The sequence below is a fragment of the Macaca mulatta genome, chromosome 3 (genome assembly GCF_049350105.2).
Source record: "Macaca mulatta isolate MMU2019108-1 chromosome 3, T2T-MMU8v2.0, whole genome shotgun sequence".
NCBI classification, from domain to species: Eukaryota; Metazoa; Chordata; class Mammalia; order Primates; family Cercopithecidae; genus Macaca; species Macaca mulatta.
Genome location: NC_133408.1, coordinates 150858163 through 150878752, shown reverse-complemented (window position 1 = coordinate 150878752; position 20590 = coordinate 150858163). Strand labels below are relative to the sequence as shown.

Sequence of the window (20590 nt, the reverse complement as noted above, 5' to 3'; positions counted from 1 at the left end):
ATGAAAGGCAGATTCATTTATTGTTTAGTTGAATCAGAATGACTGCAATTCCACAAACAAATTGGACTTCAGTTAGGAGTGCTTTGTCATAAATAATGTTGGAAGAGATTGGATTTTCTCCTAGCTGATATACTTCTGCTGTACATTAAAATCGGTGTCTCAAAGGGACTGATTTATTACTGAACTGACTGATCACTGGGCAACATAACACCTGTCCTTGTTCTGCTTTGTTTTTGCTATCTCTATTTTCCTAAAGCATATTCAGGAAAAGTTTATGGTAAGGGAAACTAATATTTGATTTTCTGAATTATTGTTTTCATTTTAGCCTTCATTAAAAATATCACTTCTGTGATGCAAAACTCTCTCAGTGAATAATTCTTCATGATCTAGAAAGAAAACCTATTTCACAGATTGGTTAAAGGCATTTTCCATGGCTGGGTCAGGTGAGTCATATTTTTCACATATAATGTTAGGACATTTTAAACTTTAACAACATGTTTTTGCTAGAGGCTACAAATACCGTAGCAATACCTGCAAATACCTCTTTTCATTGACTGTAAAAAAGTTTTTTTTTCCCACTGAAGTATATTTACTTCCTTTTGTTTCAAGTTACTGAGTTCTATAAATCATCCAGAGACATAGAAAATCTGGTAATTTCTTCCTTGGTGGAAAAGTGTATATATAGGTATATATACTTATATATATATATATATATGCACACTTTAAACTTACATATTTACACACTTTATACTTATGTATAAAAGTTACAGCACAATATACATTTGGCTAGACCCTTGGTACTTAACTACAAATGCCATAACAAGTTGCATTTTGTTTTCTTGAATCAAACGCTTCTGTGTGGCAGTTACATTGTATCAGTAAGAATCATTTCATGTGTAGGGCTGTCCTTGCCAAGTAGGTTAGATGGGTATTAATTTTGTTAAGCATTTTTTTGGTCTTGTTTTTGCAAGCTCTAGAGCCAGAATTTGCATCTATCTCTGTCTAGTTCCAAAGATTATGTATTTTCATCTTTGCATATTACTTGTTGTTGTACAAGAATAAAATTTTACAAAGCAAATCATACTTTATATTCAATACATAGAAGACAGTGGTCAACGTGTTTTTAAAGTGACCGTTTTTTGGTAAAGACCTATTTTAACTTCAAATTATTTTATATTATATATTCCTCAAATGAGTCACATCCATAGTGACTTGGAGTGTATTAACAGGTGCTTTAAGTATATGTAATCTTATTGATGATATTCAGAATCATATTAATAGTTTTTTGAAAGTAAGACTTAAATGTAAATTAAGCACAATTCAAACATAATACAATATTTACCATTCAAACAGTAACTTAAGTTACTGTTATCTTAAAGGTTTTCCAAGAAGCATATGGTCATGACAGTGTAGCATTTACATGTATTCTGAGTGTTCATTTATTGTAACTGTACCACATATAGTTTTAGATGCTCTGTGCTTTGCATTTTAAAAGCATTTGGTGTTTATAGCACCTCTGTCTTTCTAAGACATGGCCTGACTAGGTTTGATGTCTAATGTGATTTTTAAAAAATCACATTAAGTGTGACTTAAGTATGGGGGTTGGAGTGAGAATGAAAATGAAAATGTTTAATTTTTCTGACATCAGACTAGTATGCTTCAGGGAGAAATTTAGCAAAGGTAATTGGACAGACTACCAATATAAATTAGGTCAATAGCCCGGACCTACAAGTGCTAGCCTTTATAACATACTTGACAGCAACACAAATCTGTTAAAAGAAAATGGGACTGTCCTTGATATGAAATAATGGGATTGTCAAAGATACAACACATGGTACACTTTTTCCTTTTAATTACCATATGAGAACAAAATCAGTTTTTGCAGCTGGTTCTTCTTCATTTTATTTTCCTTGACTACATCTCACACCTAAGGGGTTTGAAACATGACAGACAACAGGTGTGAATATGTATCTAATAATTGACTACAGTTTCTGTTCTTCCTTTAAAAATTGACTATATTGTAAACATCTCTAACACTAATAAAGACAGCTTGTTTTTTCTTATGTGTAAAATGCTTTCTAAGCCATGGTTAGATTATATGTCTGAATCAAACGTAAATAAGTCAAGTTATTAAATTACTCTTTCTAGAAGAACAGATTTTAAAGGAATGATGAGTTTCAGTCAGTTTAAGTGCAGCTGACAAGCAGCCATTCATTATAGCCTAGTGTGACATTGATTTTTGACTAGAAGAAATGGAAACATAGCAGTAGCTATACATCCTTGAGGAAACATTCTATATTATTGATACCCTTTGTTTCCTTAAGAGCTACTCCTAAAATTCTATTCAAATTGAATTTTGATTGTACTAATGAGGAAATCTATTGTCAATGTCAAAACATCCATTATTGTGAAAATAAGATGGTAATGCCAAATTATTACCTTAGCATCTATTTCTACCTTATTCCTTACGGACAAAAGCTGTTTCCTTAAGGACAAAAAGTGTTTCATTATAGAACACCTTTAAGACACTTTTAAAACAAGACCTTAAAAAAAAAAAAACAGGAATTACAAAATACCGCTTAATTACCTTTAGCAAGAACACTTAGGCTTGCTCATTGGGCAGATTAAATAGACGATTGAAACAAAGTCAGTTGATTTGGCTCATTTTTCCCCCTACATTTTCTCCAGTGATTACTGCTCTCATCTTTTTGCCAAATTGATGGGAGTTGGCAGTAAAACAGAAGCAGTTGAAAATGTGGGAGAAGATGAAGTTTTCTGGATTGCATAAAGGATCATCAGAGATAAAGAGATTGCAAAGAATTGGTCTTATCAGGTTGATATTCTGCATCATGTGTTTGTCTGTTTTCTCTCATAATCAACTAGACCTAAATTAAGAACCCTTGCCTTAAGAGAGTGTTATTTTTGTTTTCCAAATTTTGGTAAATATGATAGATTCGGCCAAGGAGGTGTTCATAATTCTTGCGTATTTTATCTTTGTCTTGTCATTAAGTGTGAGAGCATTAAATTCAAATTTTTTTGAAAGTTGGTGAAAATTAACAATGGTGTATTGTTAATTCGTATGAATAGACTATGTTGAAATTAGGGCCTAGGAGAGTGAATGCTGGCTTTTGAGGCCTGATCATAAAGAATATTATATGTGACATTTGTGTAAGGGAAATAAGTGAAGGAGGTGATTTCAGGGAAAGTAAAGTAGTATTTACTCAGCGATAGTTTGGATAACAAACGAACTAGGCTAATGTTGAACACGATGTGGATTCGAACTCGTTATTCAAATTGACAGAGACTTGGAATTAGTTCAGATTTACCTATGAGAAAGATGGTCTGTTACAACAAAAACAGTGGTCCATTCAGAGTGGGGCAGAGATATTGGAAAGTTGCTGTTTCTTTGGGAATGGTTTTCCACTATTGGTGAAATAGTGAAAGTGAAAGCTACTATTATTGCAGTTATAGCGTGAACATTACATACTTTATCATTTAATTTTCAGGGTCATTCTGAAAGGCAGTTGTTGTTATGCCTGTCTTACAATTGTGAAAATTAGGATTCAGAGGATATAATGAACTTATTCAAGGTCAAACAACTACTAAGTGGCAAAATTGAACTCAAGCTACTCAAGCTAGGTCTGTCTGATTGCAAAACTTTTACTTTTCCACATACTATTCCAAATTATCAAAAAATATTAGAACTATTTTTCCATGTAACAAGTCTATGTTAGGTCAGCTTTCACTTCAGCTTATGTCATAACAGCTATCTTCATGCGTGGATATTTTACCTTTTGATGGGTCTTTTATCACTCTAAAACCTTTCTTTTTCATTATTTGTGATTGGGTCTTAAAAGAGAGACAGTAGCTAGAATTATATTAGATTGACCCTGGAATCTACTCCTTCCTTTAATAAAAAATCCATCTCTATAACCTTGAATTTGATGCTTTTCTAACTCTCTAATCTTCCTGGCTTTTATAATATTAACAGTGAGTGAGTGAGTGATACATGTTATTGTCAATGAAACTTAACAATTTATGTGGTAAGTATTACTATTGTCTTCACTTTACAGATAGGGTCAAGTAACTTGCCCAAAGTCAAACATAAGTAAACTAGTGGAGCCAAGATTTAAAACCTTACAGGTTCCATAGGGTGAATCCTTGGCCTTTCAACTTCTCTTCCCTGTAATACATCATCTTTTTCCAGACTTCCAGACTGTCTTCTTCCTCATGGTACAGGATTGTTTTCTAATTACTCCAGTTTTATGTGTCCTTACTTGGTCTTATGTTTCCATAAGCAATACTAATGGCAGCCCCAGAAATTACAGCTTGACATTCCAGAAGACTAGCCTTAACGTTTGAGAATAGGATATAAGACAATGCAGCTTTGGAGTCCATCTTCTTCATATAAGGGCTTTACTTCTAGGCAGAATAACATTAAACTAATAAAATAATAGTCAGCTTAGTGCCAAATACTATGTTACGTGCTCTTCATGCTTTCTTTTATTATTGCAACTACTTTATTGGATAGATACCATTATCATCATTTTACAGATCAGGAAGGTAAAGCTTAGGGAGCATAAGTAATTCACAGAGGTGTTATCTATCTTGAAGTCTATTTTACTTTAGAGCTCATGAGCTAAGGTGACTGATCTTGCATATTCTCTGAATAAAGCCTCTAGATCTTAAACAGCAGATTGGACTAATTGAACCCTCTGAATGATGGTAGAAATGATCCTAATTTTTTTTTAAAGAAACAGATTAATACATTTATAAGGTGTAATTTCTATGATTATAGGTAAATATTATATTAATGCTTTGTTTTAAATTATTTTTGCGGCCGGGCGCGATGGCTCATGCCTGTAATCCCAGCACTTTGGGAGGCCGAGGCGGACAGATCACAAGGTCAGGAGATCGAGACCACGGTGAAACCCCGTCTCTACTAAAAATACAAAAAATTAGCCAGGCGCGGTGGCGGGCGCCTGTAGTCCCAGCTACTCAGGAGGCTGAGGCAGGAGAATGGCGTGAACCCAGGAGGCGGAGCTCGCAGTGAGCCGAGATCGCGCCACTGCTCTCCTACAGAGCGAGACTCTGTCTCCAAAAAAAAAAAAAAAAAAAAAAATTTTGCTTAATTTCTTCTATTTTATAGTTTTAAAATCTTGCCTAAATATGTTTATTAAAATTAATATTAACATTGATATTAACCATTAATATTAACAAGGTAATATATAGTTTATCTTAGTTATGTTAAATATTGCCAAAATAAAAGAAACAAATTATAAAATCGTTCTTATTTAACTTATTTCAGATGAAGGTAAAATACATGTGAATATGGCATGCTAGTTTGTAATTTTCCAGTAAATCAAAACAAAACACAATACACAATTTTATGAATTATTCTTATAGGACATCCAATTGAATTAATTATTCAGTATCTAAGGCACAGGATAGCATTATTTTTTTCTTCCTTTTACTGAATTATCTTTTCTAATTTTAATTAGCTTCAAAGGAATTATGAATTTAGTATTTATTTTGAGCCTTCTATGTGTCAGACATTATGTCTGGGTGCAGAAATATTTATTCCATCAACTAGGATATTTAGGTTTCTTCTTTTGGATATTTGTTCTTTTTTGTCCATTTAAAAATTATTATACATTCTGAGTTATGGAAACGTCAGTGTTGTAGGTTCTTACTTTCTATTCCCAGAGAATGGCCATTTAATTGTTTCAGCCTAGATGGAGTTACAGGAACTGGATTTGCCTTCCTTCTAGAAACAAATAAAAAAGACCAGATACAACGTACGAAAGGGAGTCTTCAGACGTTAAGTATCAGACAGTTCAGGACAATGATCCTTTAAGAATGGCAACAAATGAGGTAAACCCTTTGACTGTACCAGCTGATTGCCTTAAGAGATTTTTTCCAGGGCCCAGCAGGGAGGAGAACCCAGTTGAATGTTGGTCGTCTAGGGTTGATGAGACAGAGTTGGGAGAGTGGGGAGGTCCAGGTGGCTAGAGTTTGCAGGACAGAGTAGTGACTGGAGAGAAGATGCACAGAGAGAAAACTACATAGATATGCAGAGGGTCGGCGTACAGCCCTCAGCTGAGGACCCATCAGCATGTGGGAAACCTATAAAAAGCTGGAGAAATAATCATCTCAAAAGAACACAGGGAATAATTTTCAGAATTTATACAGGGCTGGGAATTATTCATGTTCCCTTATCAGCCAGAAAGTGGAAAACCTCATAGCTCACGAAGCATCAGATAGAATAAACAGAAGAATATTGCCTAGTAGTGGAGCATATTCACCCTAGATTAAAGGCTGTGCCAATTTTGCCTAACAAAGTTTAAAAGCCAACTTCTGTAGGATTTGCTGTTCCCAAGTAACTTGTTTTCCAAAACAAAGCTCAAAGATGTTCATTAGAACACAAGAATATTTACCACCCCAAAAGGTGAAAATCATGTTTGGGAGCTAGTAAAAATATTACTTTTTATGCAAAGACACAGGAAACCATGACATAAAATGAGGAGAACATCAATCAGTTAAAAAAAAGCACACACAGAAATGAGAGAAATAGTAGACAAAGCATTAAGATAGTTATTGTCACATTTCATGAGTTCAAAAGAGATGAAAGATTGAACACGTGAAGCACAGAAATGGAAGATATGAAAAAGACTTAAATCTATCTTCTAGAGATGAATATTATAGGACCTAAGATGAAAAATTAGCTGGATGGGTATATGACAGTTTAGAGTCTACAAAGAAAGACATTAATGAGGTGACATCATAGCAATGGAAACTGCACAAAATGAACCACAAAGAGAATAATGACTAATTTAAAAAAGAGAGAATCAGTGAACTGTAGGACAATTTCAAGTGCTTCAATATTCATGTAATTCAAGTTGATGAAGAGGAGAGAGTTTTAGACTGAAATATTTGAAAAAATGGTGGGAAAGACAATTAATAAAAACTGTAAACTCAGGTAGAATAAACTAAAAAAACTCCAAGCACAAGAAAATGATACAAAGGCATATCATAATCAAACTGATTAATACCAGTGATAATGAGAAAATCTTAAAAGAAGGTAAAAAAAAAAAAGAGATATATCAGGTACAGAGTAACAAAGATGGTTAAGAGTCTTTGCTTTGGAAACAGTGAAACACAGAGGCAGTGGAATAACATTTTTAAATTATAGAAAGAGAGAAAGTCTCAATGTGGAATTTTTATTTTTTTATTTTTTTATTTTTTTTATTTTTTTTTTATGACGGAGTTTCACTCTTGTTGCCCAGGCTGGAATGCAATGGCATGATCTCAGCTCACCGCGACCTCCGCTTCCTGGGTTCAAATGATTCTCCTGTCTCAGCCCCGAGTAGCTGGGATTACAGGTACCCACCACCATGCCTGGCTAATTTTGTATTTTTAGTAGAGACTTGGGTTTCCCCATGTTGGTCAGGCTGGCCTTGAACTCCTGACCTCAGGTGATCTGCCCGCCTCGGCCTCCCAAAGTGCTGGCATTACAGGTGTGAGCCACCATCTCCAGCCATCAACGTGGAATTTTATACCTAGTGAAAATATCTTACAAAAGTAAAGATGAAATAAAAACTTGTTTAGATAAACTAAAGATGAAAAAATTAATCACTAGTCGATCTGTACTGAAAGATACACTAAGGAAAGTTCTTCAGGCAGAAGAAAAATGTTATCAGTTAGAAACCTGGACTATATAAAGGAATAAATGACACTGAAAATGGTAATTTTCTCCCCTTAGAGTCTCTTTTAAAGTTATTTGACTAAGTAAAAAATAATAAAAATATATTGTGAACTTCATGACATATATAGAAGTAAAATTATAATAGTAACAGTGCAAAGGCTAGGAGGGGGGAAATGTAAGAATACTGATGTAAATTTCTTATACTATGTATGATGTGGTATAATATTACCTGAAGACAGTTCATGATAAACTAAAAGTATAAACTGTGAACCAACCACTAAAACAACAGTCAAAAGAATTATAGCTACGAAGTCAAGAAAGCAGATAAAATGGAATAATATAAAATACGCAGTTAATCCAAGGGAAGTAGAAAAAGAGAAAAAAGAGGCTGAGGGCAGATAAAAGCAATAGAAAACAAGTAGCAAAAGGGTAGATTCAAATCCAGTCATGGTTGTATATATCCAGGGGAAAAGGAGATTATCTTATAATGATAGAAGGCTTAGTTCATTAAGAAGGCCATAAAATACAACATTTATGTACCTAATAACAGCATCAAAATACTTGAAGCAAAATATGGCAGAACCTCAAGGAGCAAGGCACAAATCCAATTTTTGTTGGAGATTTAAATATTCCTTCTGAATAACTGATGGACAGAGTAGACAGAAATAGGTATAGACATAGAAGACCTGAACAACCCTATTAATCTGGTGTAACTGACATCTGTATCTATATCATACAAAGAATATTATCTGAGTTTAATGAAATTAAATTAGGTGTCTATAATGAAGGACTTGTAGAAAATCTCTACATATTTGTCAGTTAAATGACTGTCCTCTAAATAACCCAGAGGTTAAGAAAGAAAAAAGAATTAAGGAAATATTTTTAACTGTATGAAAATGAAAATGGAAACACATCAAGATTTGTGGAATGTAGCTAAAACAATACTTAAGGGGAAATTTATAGCACCATTTGTATTATAATGACCATCCAACTACATTACTTAAAGTTACTTGTTAATGGGTTGTCTTCTTGTATATTGCAAACAAGTTCTGCTTGTGGGGAGAAATCTTAGCTACAGAATAAACATAATGTTTACTTTGTAAGATGGTACTACAAAACAATTTGTGTGTAAAAATTATATTCTATAATTGAATTTTTAATTTTTTACATTTGGACTTTCATTAGACATTGTTTGGTAAAGGTATTTAATCATTAGAATATTGTTGGTAAGTTTTTAAGTTATTTCATGTAAGTTGAATATTGATTTCATAAGAATTATCTTCTGTTGCTAAGTTCACATTATAAGTGCTGGCACTAAATATCAATAAACCAATAAAAGGCCAGTCCGATACTGTTCAAACAAATATATACTTATAAATCTTCTCAAATTTAAAATTCATATTTTGACAATTAATAACTTTTACTCCCTGAATAAAATAATTATTGGTGACTTTTTTCTTAGTCAAGTTTTTGAATAACCTCTTTGTGTTACGATTATCTTTTTCCTGTATTTGATACTAGAAGTCATCTCAGTGAAATTATTATATAGTCAGTTTGTCAAATACCACTCACTTTGTATGGGTATTTCCTCAAATTCTGATTTCCTTTTAAATGTTAGAGAGTATTTTGAACCTAACATTATTACAAAAAGTAATTTAAGGTATTTATTTCAGGGAGTGAACTGTGACATTTTAAAAATGAGATCACATTTATTTATATACAAAGGTATTTAACCACCAATTATATAAGGTCATTTTTACTAATAACCTATTTTTTTAAATATTAGAGATTGTATTTATTAATCATGCTGTAAAAGGATTACTCATTTTAAAAAGTGGCTAACTTAGGTACATGCATTGAATGTAATCTACATTCATTGGATAAAATGTACATTCATCGAGCAGACATTTATTGAGCATCTAAGATGAGTTAGGTTCAATGTTTTCACTGGGAATATGGAGAAATTCTGACCTGAAGCAGTTTATAGTCTAGTAGGGGTAGGTGGCAGCCTGGCAAAGCAGAAATTGCAATACAGTGAGATAGAAGCAAGATGCATTGGGAGAACATCGTACCAGCATTAATGCAGCCTGAGGAGGAAGGTAACTCCTTTCAGAGGAGTTGACTCAGAAGGGGATTACAGACACAGAGAATGAGTAAATGTTCAGAATTGTTGGCTTACAGTGCGTATGAATTAGAATGGTAGGTGGGGAGGTAAAGGTAGCAGAGATAAGCTATAGGGTTAATATTTATCCTGTAAACAAGCAGAAACTATAGAGTGAGTGATCTAATCACATTTTCATTTTAGTATTGTCATTCTGAAAACATTCTATGAGATGGAATGGAAAAGGAATTGATGACTCGGAGTGTGAAGAGTGAAGAGTTCTTAGTATTTGTTATTGGTTAATTCTCTTTTGATTTCAGGGGTCAAAAATCTAATGTAACTTGGGCTAACAAGAAAGAAGTCAAAAAAAGAATTTATTGGTTCAGAAAATTGAAAATTTCCATGTCAGATCTAGCTGACCTCAGGACTGGCCTTTACAGTCCATCTTTGGTATGGTATCTGTGTTGCATTACAGAGTTGGGTTCATTGCAGGTTATGACTCCTGAGTTCACATATACCTAAATGTTTTTCTTTAAAAAAAAAAAAAACCCTCCAAAATGAATTAATATAGTGAACTAATTATTAATTTCTATGGGATTCTTTGGCTATTTTTATTGGTGTTTGTGAATTCTTTACTCTCCTAATTGAAGATTCTTTGTTCTATACATGAGTCTAAGCTGCTTCTAGGAGAATGTTACAAATTTTTTGGGAAAAATTCTATATCCTTACTTTTCTTTAAAGTTCATAAGAATAATAATTATGTCGAGGAATCATATGTAAATTCATGTTACTTTTCTACACTTTAAATTGTGAAGAAAATACAGAAATACTAAATATTTATTAATCTAGTCCACATTTATTAAACATTTCTTTTGTGTGTGATATTAAGTCTCTATGTGTGAAAGTAATTTTGTTTAATAGGGCTTTTATACTTGAGGACTCCTTTCCTGTGTTCCATTTTGAATTGTCTTAAGATTCAGATTGACTTCCTAGATAGTGTTACTGAAATTTGGCAGTGTTTTTTATAGAAAAAAATTATTATACTTGAGAGTTGTATCATATGATATTCCTTGAGAAAATCTCAGAAGAGTGTTTCAGTTATATTCGAATTGCCTACACTTACAGAGCTTTTTTATGAAGATTATAATACATATTTATTCATAGTTCTCTGACTTTGTTTTACTTCAGTACTCAGTCATCATTTATTTATTCACTTTCAGTCAAAAAATATTTACTAAGCCCTTAACATATGTGCTGCTCTCGGTAGATAAAATAGTCATGAATATTTTCTCTCATGGGATTTATGTTGTGAAAGACAGATTAAACAAATAAACACACTAAGTTGACAACTGGTATTAGAGGGGGAAAAAAAAAAACCAGGCAACAACCTTCTTTAGAGTGAGCAAGCAGGGAGGGCCTAATTGGAGAAGTAATATTAAGCTGATCAGGTGGGTGATTAGGAGTTATTTTTTCTTGTTAAAAATTTGGAAGAAAGTCTAGGTAAATACTTTTAGGAGGGATAGAGCTTGCCTTTTTGAGAAAATCAAAGAAGACCTGTGACTGTTAAGGGTGAAGGCTACAGTTATGAAAGATGGGGTTTTGATATTATGATTTTCATTTCACAAAAAGTATTAAGTTTGTTAAGCACTAATGCATTAATTGTAGTGGCAGGAAATAGATGATGGTGTAAAACGTCATAATAATTTACCTCCTGCATTTGAGAAATGGAGACAGATCCATGTTTCACTTTGTTGTCAGTTATTAAGTACTTGCAAAGGCAGACAGATTAAGTAATCTGGTTGCTGATAGGACATCTGAAAAATTATTGGTTTCAGTATTATAAAAGCTTTCTTTTTGTTTGTATGTACACACACACACACACACTACTTATTTACCTACCTCATAGGGCTTCTGTACATTTTGTTGCCTTTGTCAGATGTCACCCCCTTCGCATTAATTTGCACTCATTCATTAGTTATCAATTTCAGCATTTCTTCTTGAAATAAGTTTTTCTTGATCCCCCTTCCTCAGTAACCCTAAGCCTAAGACATGTACCTTTGTTACAAATATTCCCAGACCTGTGCTTCCTTTCTTTAGATTGTATCTCAGTTTGTAATTGCACACTCATTAGTGTTTGATTACCGTTTCTTACTCTCATACACACTCAGTAAACTGAAAGCTCCATGAGAGCAGCTTTCAATTTAAAATCTGCATAGCTTGGCACTGAACCTAGCACCTGTATGGTAGTCAAATATTTGGTGGAATGAACAAACAAATATATACCACCACCTCAGCCTAAAGTTTTTCTGTCAGACAAAGCTGACATTTTCCCATGTTTATTTTCTTTCAGGATAAACTGAGGTTTGATTATTTAAATATTTTTTGAAATTACATATAAAACACTTTTATGAGCATAGTAACTGTCTTAAAATTAGGGGTAAACTAAATATTTCATCTTGTTGCACTTCTTTCTGCATTTCTTCCCTTTTGAATCTCTTTATTCTTCAAATTTCTGTGTGATCTAAAGTATGGAAGACCTTGCTAATGTTTGAATTGGTATCAGACCTCAGTAGATACTTGCGAAGTGAAGAAATGAATTATTTACAAGACAAGAAGCTGTTCTTCACATTAATTAATTGGCTGTAAGAATGATCCAGCAATGAAGAATGCTGAGCACTAGTTTCCCCATTTTCATGATTAAAACAAATGCCCTAGGCACACATTTCTTTTTCTGTGCCATCATAACAAATAAAGACCCTGTCACCCCAGCAACTCATTATTGTTTGTTTTCTATTTGGTGAAATCCAAAGAGATCTTCTGTGGTTATAGTTGGGAATTTATTAAAGCTTGCAAATCCCTGTTATTCCATAAAGCTGAAAATAAAACATATGCTAGCCCATACCACACTGTCCAGGGTCTTTTTTGGAATTACATTTAAGAGCTGAGAAAATGTAACACAGAGATTTTTACCAAAGCTTACATAATCTTCCGTTCTTTACACTCGGGCTTTTTTTCTGAGCATTTCTCCAATGCAACATCCCCACATATTTGGGCAGAGTTTAGAATCATTTTCCATACTAAGTGAAAAAATGATTCTAATTGAACTTTATCAAACGTTTGCCTCTGAAATGGAAAAGTTTGGTGTGTACTAATGATACAGATTATTTTAATATATGTGATAATTCCTTTTCTCTTTTAGTCAAATGTCCTGGAAATTCTTCACTAAATCGAATTTTATCCATTGTTGAGGTTTCTCCTAATGATAAGCACTTAAACCACACAATCAACCCTAGAAAGATGGAAGGAGATGGTGGGAATGTGAGTAGGGTGAGTTGGTGTGGCAACCTTTGGAACCAGGTTAGCACATTCCACGGTACTTTTCCTATCAGAAAACCAGGGATGATTTCAACCATAAGGAAAAGCAATTACCTTGATCACCTGATTGTGATTTGCATGCCAGAAACTGATAAAATCATTTCACATGCTTCTATCATGTATCATGATACAGATTGTATCAATGGGTACATATGTATCACTTACTATGCTAAGTTTCTGTTTCATGGTCAGGATACTTTAAATACTCTCAGTATTTCCTTTCAAAGGGAAATTGAGGGTTATTAAATCAATAGTTTTTAAAAAGTGTTATAAAAATAGTAAGAATTAATTTTTGTTTCTATTGCATTATATCTGTCATCAGTGTGGAAAGAAGTTACTTTGTGATAAAGGCAACCCCATAGAATAACTGAATGTTTTGTAAACTGTTAGTGTGTTGGTAAATTGTTGGTATGAAAAATCAGGGTTGAGTATGACATTAATAGTAGGTAGTTAAAAAAACTAGCAATTCTGAGGTTTCGGGCTGTACACACACACACACATACAAGCATTGCTAGTGCTTATTGAATTACCTCTTTGCACCATGTTTAACTGTTACTTCTTGGTCATTTTTGAAAGGTATAAATTATTTTACCTTTGATTTTACATGTATTCTACTTTTTTTTTACAACATAGTAAAATACCTTTCACCTAAGATGGCAGAGGTCCTTTGTTAACTCAAGAAGATGAATCTCCATAGGATATAGGATATGCTATATTTAAATGTAGTTCTTCTGCAAATAACTATAGAATATTTATGCATTTTTGACAAAGTTTCAGAGGCATAAATGCTGCCATTGCCCAACAGAGGAAATTTCATACAAAACTCACCAAACTTTATGTACGGTCAGTTTCTGGGAATGGATACTTCTGCAGACTTGTTCCCCAGTCTTCTTGCACATCAAACACACACTTGAAAGATGTGATCTGTCGGCCTGTACTGGTCTTGGCCATCTGGTCTCAAGGACCAGATGAATCAAGGAAGCTATCTTGATTCTTGTGCTTAGAACTCAGTGTTTCCTGGCTTTTGGGAGGTATTTCCAGATTTGACACCTTTGATTTTTTTTAAAAAAATAAAAGTTTTTCTTTTTGAGTTTCATTTTTTTTTTAAATGAGAACCTATTCATCTCCTGATACAAATTGATAGAAATAGACTTGACTTTATCAAGTTAAGTACTTGAGCCAGACACATGTTGTATTCCAGCCTGTGTTCCAAGTGCTCCTGTCCCCACCTTGACAGCCTTTCAGGTTTGTGACTGATAGGGATGGAAGTATGTGGATTTTATTTATATGCTGTTGTCTTGTGGTTAGTATGTTTTCTTGAATATAGAGGAATAGAATTATTTTGTGTTTCAGAATTGTTTGTTTTAAACATGAACATAAAAATATTTCAACAGCAGATAATCTCTTAATGAGGGGATTCCTGGTTAGCCCATCTGAAGTCAATGGCTAACCAGGGATTCATATCTTGAATCCACCCATCACTTCCCCTTTTTACTGGCATTTCCAGTCTCATCTTCTCCACTGATTATTATCTTGACCAATAAATTTACTCATGTATTTTCAATGTAACTCTCTCCATTCTATCCCATCACATTATTGCTATATTACTTCCATCTAGCCAGTTTACCAAAAAGCATGTTACAATTATTGTAGACTCAATGATACTGTACCTGATAATGCCCTTTTTGGAGAAATGAATCAAAGATCATAATTAACATTTGTTTTTTGTTGTTATTGTTGGCAGAGTTAAACTTTCTTATTCCACTTCACAATTAGCTATAATTGTGTTGCTATAAAAAGAAATTTTACATTGTCTCTCCTATTACTGTGGTAGTCAAATTGATTATCATTTAGCAGAAAATCAAAGAGCACAATGATTAAGCAGTAGAATGACCTGTTGCTAGCTCTCAGAGGTTTAATTCCCCAGAAGCAGACATTGAGATGAAGATTTGTTTGCAAATAGTTTATTAAGACAGTGAGAAACAGCTAGGCATGGTGGCTCACACCTATAATCTCGGTACTTTGGGAGGCTGAGGCAGGAAGATCGTTTGAGCCTAGAAGTTCGAGACTAGCCTGGGCAACATGGTGAGACCTTATCTGTAAAATAAAATAATAAAATAATAAAATAAAATATAGCTGGGCATGGTGGCACATGGCTGTAGTCCAAGCTACCCAGGAGGCTGGGGAGGGAGGATTGGTTGAATCTGGGAGATCGAGACTGCAGTGAGCTGTGACTGTGCCATACTTCAGCCTTGGCAACAAAGCAAGACTCCATCTCAAAAAACAAAACAAAATAAAAAAAGGAGCAATCAGTTAGGGAGTGACAGAATGGGGATAAAAAGGGAATGGGGAAGAAGAGGTATGATTTTAGACAAAGTCTCTTCCAGGATAGCTTTAGTCTAAACCTTCATGAAAGCTCTGGAGTATGAATTATTTGTCTGTTCAAACCCAAATTAAATGAGCTGGATGTTCATACTTCCATCCCTATCAGCCATTGCCTAAGGATGATAAAGGGGTACAGGAGGGGAGATGCTTATCCCCAGTTAGGGACAAAGTGGCTATAGTAGCCTGAGGGCATAAGAATACTTAACAAGTCTTATCTTTTGGAAGCAAAATCACACTGAAACATGTGAGTCACAATATGTATTGTAATGTGCACAAGTCATCTTAAGGAACCATGTGATGGAATTCAATAATTTACTTTCCACTCCATCACTCCACTTCACTTAACCAACCACTCCTTTTTTTTTTTTTTTTTGCTTTAACTCACCATTTTGACTGGAAAAGGGATGAATATCCTATAGCACTTTTGATGGATAATTGTGCACATTCTTCTTTGATACTATATTGATATTCTACCAAAACTCAACAAGCAGTACTTTCCTATACACTAGTTACAATGTGGAATCTGAGGCCATATCAATGAACTTTTTGTATTTTCTCCGTCAAAAATCCATTGGTTTATCTTGCACCTTTGAATAAATCTTTTACCAATACATGTATTGGTCATTTGGAAAATATTGATTCATTGGGTTGTATATATCTTCCACATGTTTATGCATTTTATTATACAGCATAAACAAATCCCATTTATTAATATTACTACTGCTGTCATCAGAAAAATCATGATATTAGTAAGCTCCTACAGTGACAATATAAGGCTTTCTTACAACTGTCACAGTGACAGATGTTACGTTTTTCAAACTTCTGTTTTTTGCTTGAAAGCTTTAATGTTATCATTGGTAATGAATACTGTCCGTTGTTTTCCTTGAAGTGACAGATTAACTTAGTCCATTTTTGTGAAAGTATCTACCAAAAATCTAAGTCTAACTAATAATAGTTTATCTGTCAGTTGTCCCGTCAAGAAAAAGTGTTTGATAGAAAAAAGTGGCTAGTTCAGCTTGCAACTGAAACAACCAGGTGTGCTGTTCCTTAAACAACCATTGTACTCCAGTGTGCAGTGAGTGCTTTATGTGTATTTGCCATTTCACCACACAGAATAAGACACATTTAATTTGAGATATAATGGAACTAAGATTTTTACTACTTCATCAAAGATATTCTTAAATAAAACAGACTTTGCTTGCTTTAATGACAGTGCATGGCAGTGAAGAGTACAATGACTCAGTAAAGTTTGATGCCAAGGCTTTGATTTGTGCTAAGCTACTAGCAATTCTCCCACCAGTGCTTTCGTATCATCTGTGAAAATATTAACATAGAAAATGGGTAAATAACATCTTAATATCATTATGAAAATAATTTTGCCCTCATGAACTCCTGAAAGGTTCTCGTGGATCTCAGGAGTCCACTGAGTTCACTTTAAGAGCCACTGCTTTAAAGAAAGCAACAACACACAGTATTTTGCATCTTGCCACCCTCTGTCACCAAGTATCTACCTTAGTCTTTGCATACAAATTGCAATAATCATTTAATTTACTCCTTGAATAATTTTGGAAGATGATATTTAAAACACCTTTCTTCAACTTCCTTGGATACTTCTACTTTTAACAGAGTTCCTCTAAAATGTTATTAGCAGGTGTTTATATTTTCATGGAAATTTTCCTGTGACAGATAGACTCACACATTTACAAACCATCATTTGCTGAGGCCATCAAGTTAATTTTCCTTAATCTATTTATTTCAAAGAATTTTAGTATATCCATTTTACACTCTTTAGTTTTGAAAGGGTGAGAATAATGGCAGTCCCGCTTGTAGTTCTGAAATGCTTTTCAGTTCACAAAGCACTTCCTCCTGCATCATCTCTTTCAGCCATCACACCAATCCTTTGAGATTTGCAGGGCAGTGTCATTATCTCCACATGAGTAAACCCAGGTTGAGAGATGGGGAAGTGGGTTGCCTAAGGTCTAAGGCCACACAGTGAGTGGCAGAACAGAATTGAGATGCTCTGTTTTCTATATTCAGTTTCCTCCTGTGTATAGTGTTCTTTCTTTTCTTGTAACAATTTAAAAGGCATTCTATATTTTTTCCCCTAGTCTATGTAGCTGGTTTCTCTTATGATTTCATATCATAAGATGCCTGCACAGGCTGTTGACTTAGATAAAAATACTGTATAACTGAAGAAATGGAAGCTACACATAGGCGCTGTGGTCTCAGCAAAGGCCTGATACTGCTCACAATTCTGTTGTAACCATGAAGGTTACTTCCTTTTAAACTTAATAAGTATCAGCCAACCCAGGTATGAAATTTTCAGCTACAAGAAGAACTGCAGAAAACAATTAAATAAACCCTATAGCCAATATAAGGCAAAACAATACAGAGAATGGAGATTTGCTGGGTAATTAAGCATGTTATAAAGTAAACTGACTAATCGATAATCGTATGCTGGGATTAGTAATACAAAAGGCTGACACGCATTGTGTGAATTAGTGAAAAAGGGTTTTGAGGAGAGTTTACAATAGCAAAGATGATTGCATATTATAAAAATTAATTAAACATTATTTCTTTGTGGTATTCCTTTTTGGCCAAGAGGATTGAACTGAGCTTCTTAGAGTTCATTGTGCTTAATTAGACTTTAAAAAATGATTTTTCTTAATTTGTTAGAAAATATTTTTAAAAAACTGCAAGTGATAGAGAATAATAACATATATCCATGTATGCACCATCCAGTTTTATCATATTTTAACATTTTTCTAGCTCTGCTTTTCTTAAAGAAAAAATATTACAAAGATAATTAAAACTTACTGTATACCTTGTTGTGAGGCTGTATCCATCACTACCAAGAGTTAATTATAATTCTGAATTTACTGCTCATTTTTCCATGATGCATGTTTTTATATTTTGATACATATGTTTGTATTGATAAATATATATAGTGTTTTTCATGTTTTAATAGTTTATAAAATTTGGTATCATTCTATGTCATTTTGCAACAGTTTTTTTATTCAATATTGCTTTTGAGATGATTCATATTTATATATGTAACTCTGATGTAAGTATACAATGTGTAGTATTCTTTAGTGAGTATGCCATAATTCATGTATATGTTCTACTCTTGATGGCTATGTAGGTTCTTTTCAAGTCTTGCTATATGGAGTGATATCAGGACATTGTTATGTATACTTCCCTATCCACATGGACTTCCACATAGATACTTCCCTATCCACAGTTTTTTTAGGGTGTATACCTAGAAATGGAATTGCCAGGTCTTTGGTATACATTTGTTTAATTTATTAAATATTGTCAGCTTATTTTCAAAAGTAGTTTTGCTATTTTATACACTTCTGCATTCCTTACTCACTTATGCTCTTATATAAGAATGTTTCATTTTCAGCTCACCTCATAAAACTTGGTATTGTTAGATTATAAATTTTAATATATCCAAATATCATCTCCTTAAAGTTTTATTGCACATCTCCCTGATTACTACTGAGGCTGAACATCTTTTCATATGCATATTGACTATTTTCCCTCTGTGAAATGTTTGTTTCTATCCTACTTTCATTTTTCTTTTTGGTTGTTAAGCTTTAAAAAAATTACTGTTGATGTGTAGGTGTCCTTTTATATTTTGGATAATAATCATCTGTTAGTCATAAGTCTTGACAATATCTCAAGTCTGTGGTTTATCTTAGTTTTGCTCATGTGTTTTTTTTTGCACAAAAATTTTTATTTCTACGTGGCAGAGTTTTTTTGTTGTTGTTAGGCATAGGTATTTTTCTTGTTTAGGAATTTTCTTACTCTTGTGTTATAAAGATATGTTTTTCTATATTTTAATTTTCACATTTAGGTCTAATCAATCAGGAACTGAGGTGGGATTACAGATCAGGAACCTGGAGGCAGCATTATACCTCTAATATATCTACATATCTTGCTTTTCACATTTAGGTCTCACCTGTCAGAAATTGAGGTGGCATTATAATTAGGAATTAGTGGTGGCATTATACATCAATGGGGGAAGACAATAAAAAAGTAAATCCCCTTTTACTTTGTAGCTAGTCTTGGGTAGGGATTTACTTTTCCCCTATCATCCCCCCGCCAATTGTGATGGCATCTCTTTGATATTTCATGTCCATGCTGGCATGGATCTGTTTCTCTGCTCTTTGTTCTGTCGTTTTAGTCTAGCTATGCATCTCTGGCCTAATGCTATGCTGTTCTAATAATGATAGTTTCAGTGTCTGGCAGGAGACTTTTTTCTACCTTGTACTACGTTTTCATAATTATCATTGTTATTCTTAGCTCTTTGGCCTTCTATATGAATTTTGGGATTACACTATCAACTTCTATGAAAAACTCTATAGAATGACTTCAAATTGATACATTAGTTGCCACAAATTTGCTGTATTTATGTTTTTTTCCCACATGTGAACATGGAATTACTTTTCATTACATAGAGCTAAGGTTTTATAATTTTCCCCATAATGTGATTATACACATTTTCCCCTGTGTACCGTATGTTTTTATTGTTGCTAGTGTGTATAGGCTCACATACTCTCTCTCTCTCTCTCTTTGTTTCAGTATTGAAATGCTTGTTTCTTGTATATAGAAAGTCTGTAGTTTTTGTTTGCTAGTCTTAAACTACTTTTGAAGTCTTCTAATAATTTGCTATAGAATCCATTAAAATTTTCTATTTTGGTGGTCATAACATACAGATGTGGGTAATTTTCTAATACCTGTTTCTTAAATTTTTCAAATAGTCTTGAGGCATTGACTATTATCTCTAGGCAGTATGAGAGAAGCAGTTTTGTTTTTATGTTAATGATAATGTGACTAAAATTTCAGTTTGTGATGTTTGCTGTAAGCTCTTAAGAGATACTCTACGTTACTCTGTATTTGGGTAGAGATGCTTCCTTTACTCCTTGTTTGTGAAGGTGTGGTGGTTAATTTTATGTGTCAACTTGACTAGGTAACAGGATGCTCAGATATCTGGTTAAACATTATTTTAGGTTGTGTCT

General features: G+C 33.5%; 1 protein-coding gene across 14 annotated transcripts in view; it reads left to right on the top strand.

The window, feature by feature from the left end:
* The window catches only part of IMMP2L (inner mitochondrial membrane peptidase subunit 2), an 870942-nt gene that overhangs the window by 295269 nt on the left and 555083 nt on the right, over window positions 1-20590 (top strand). For 8 of the 14 annotated variants that reach the window (XM_077994813.1, XM_077994804.1, XM_077994807.1 and 5 more), the window contains one exon: window positions 7287-7382. The exons of the other annotated variants lie outside the window; for them this stretch is intronic. In XM_077994813.1, coding sequence (XP_077850939.1) covers window positions 7287-7382 — 96 coding nt within the window. The remainder of the gene's footprint in view (window positions 1-7286; window positions 7383-20590) is intronic. 14 annotated transcript variants of the gene reach the window in all.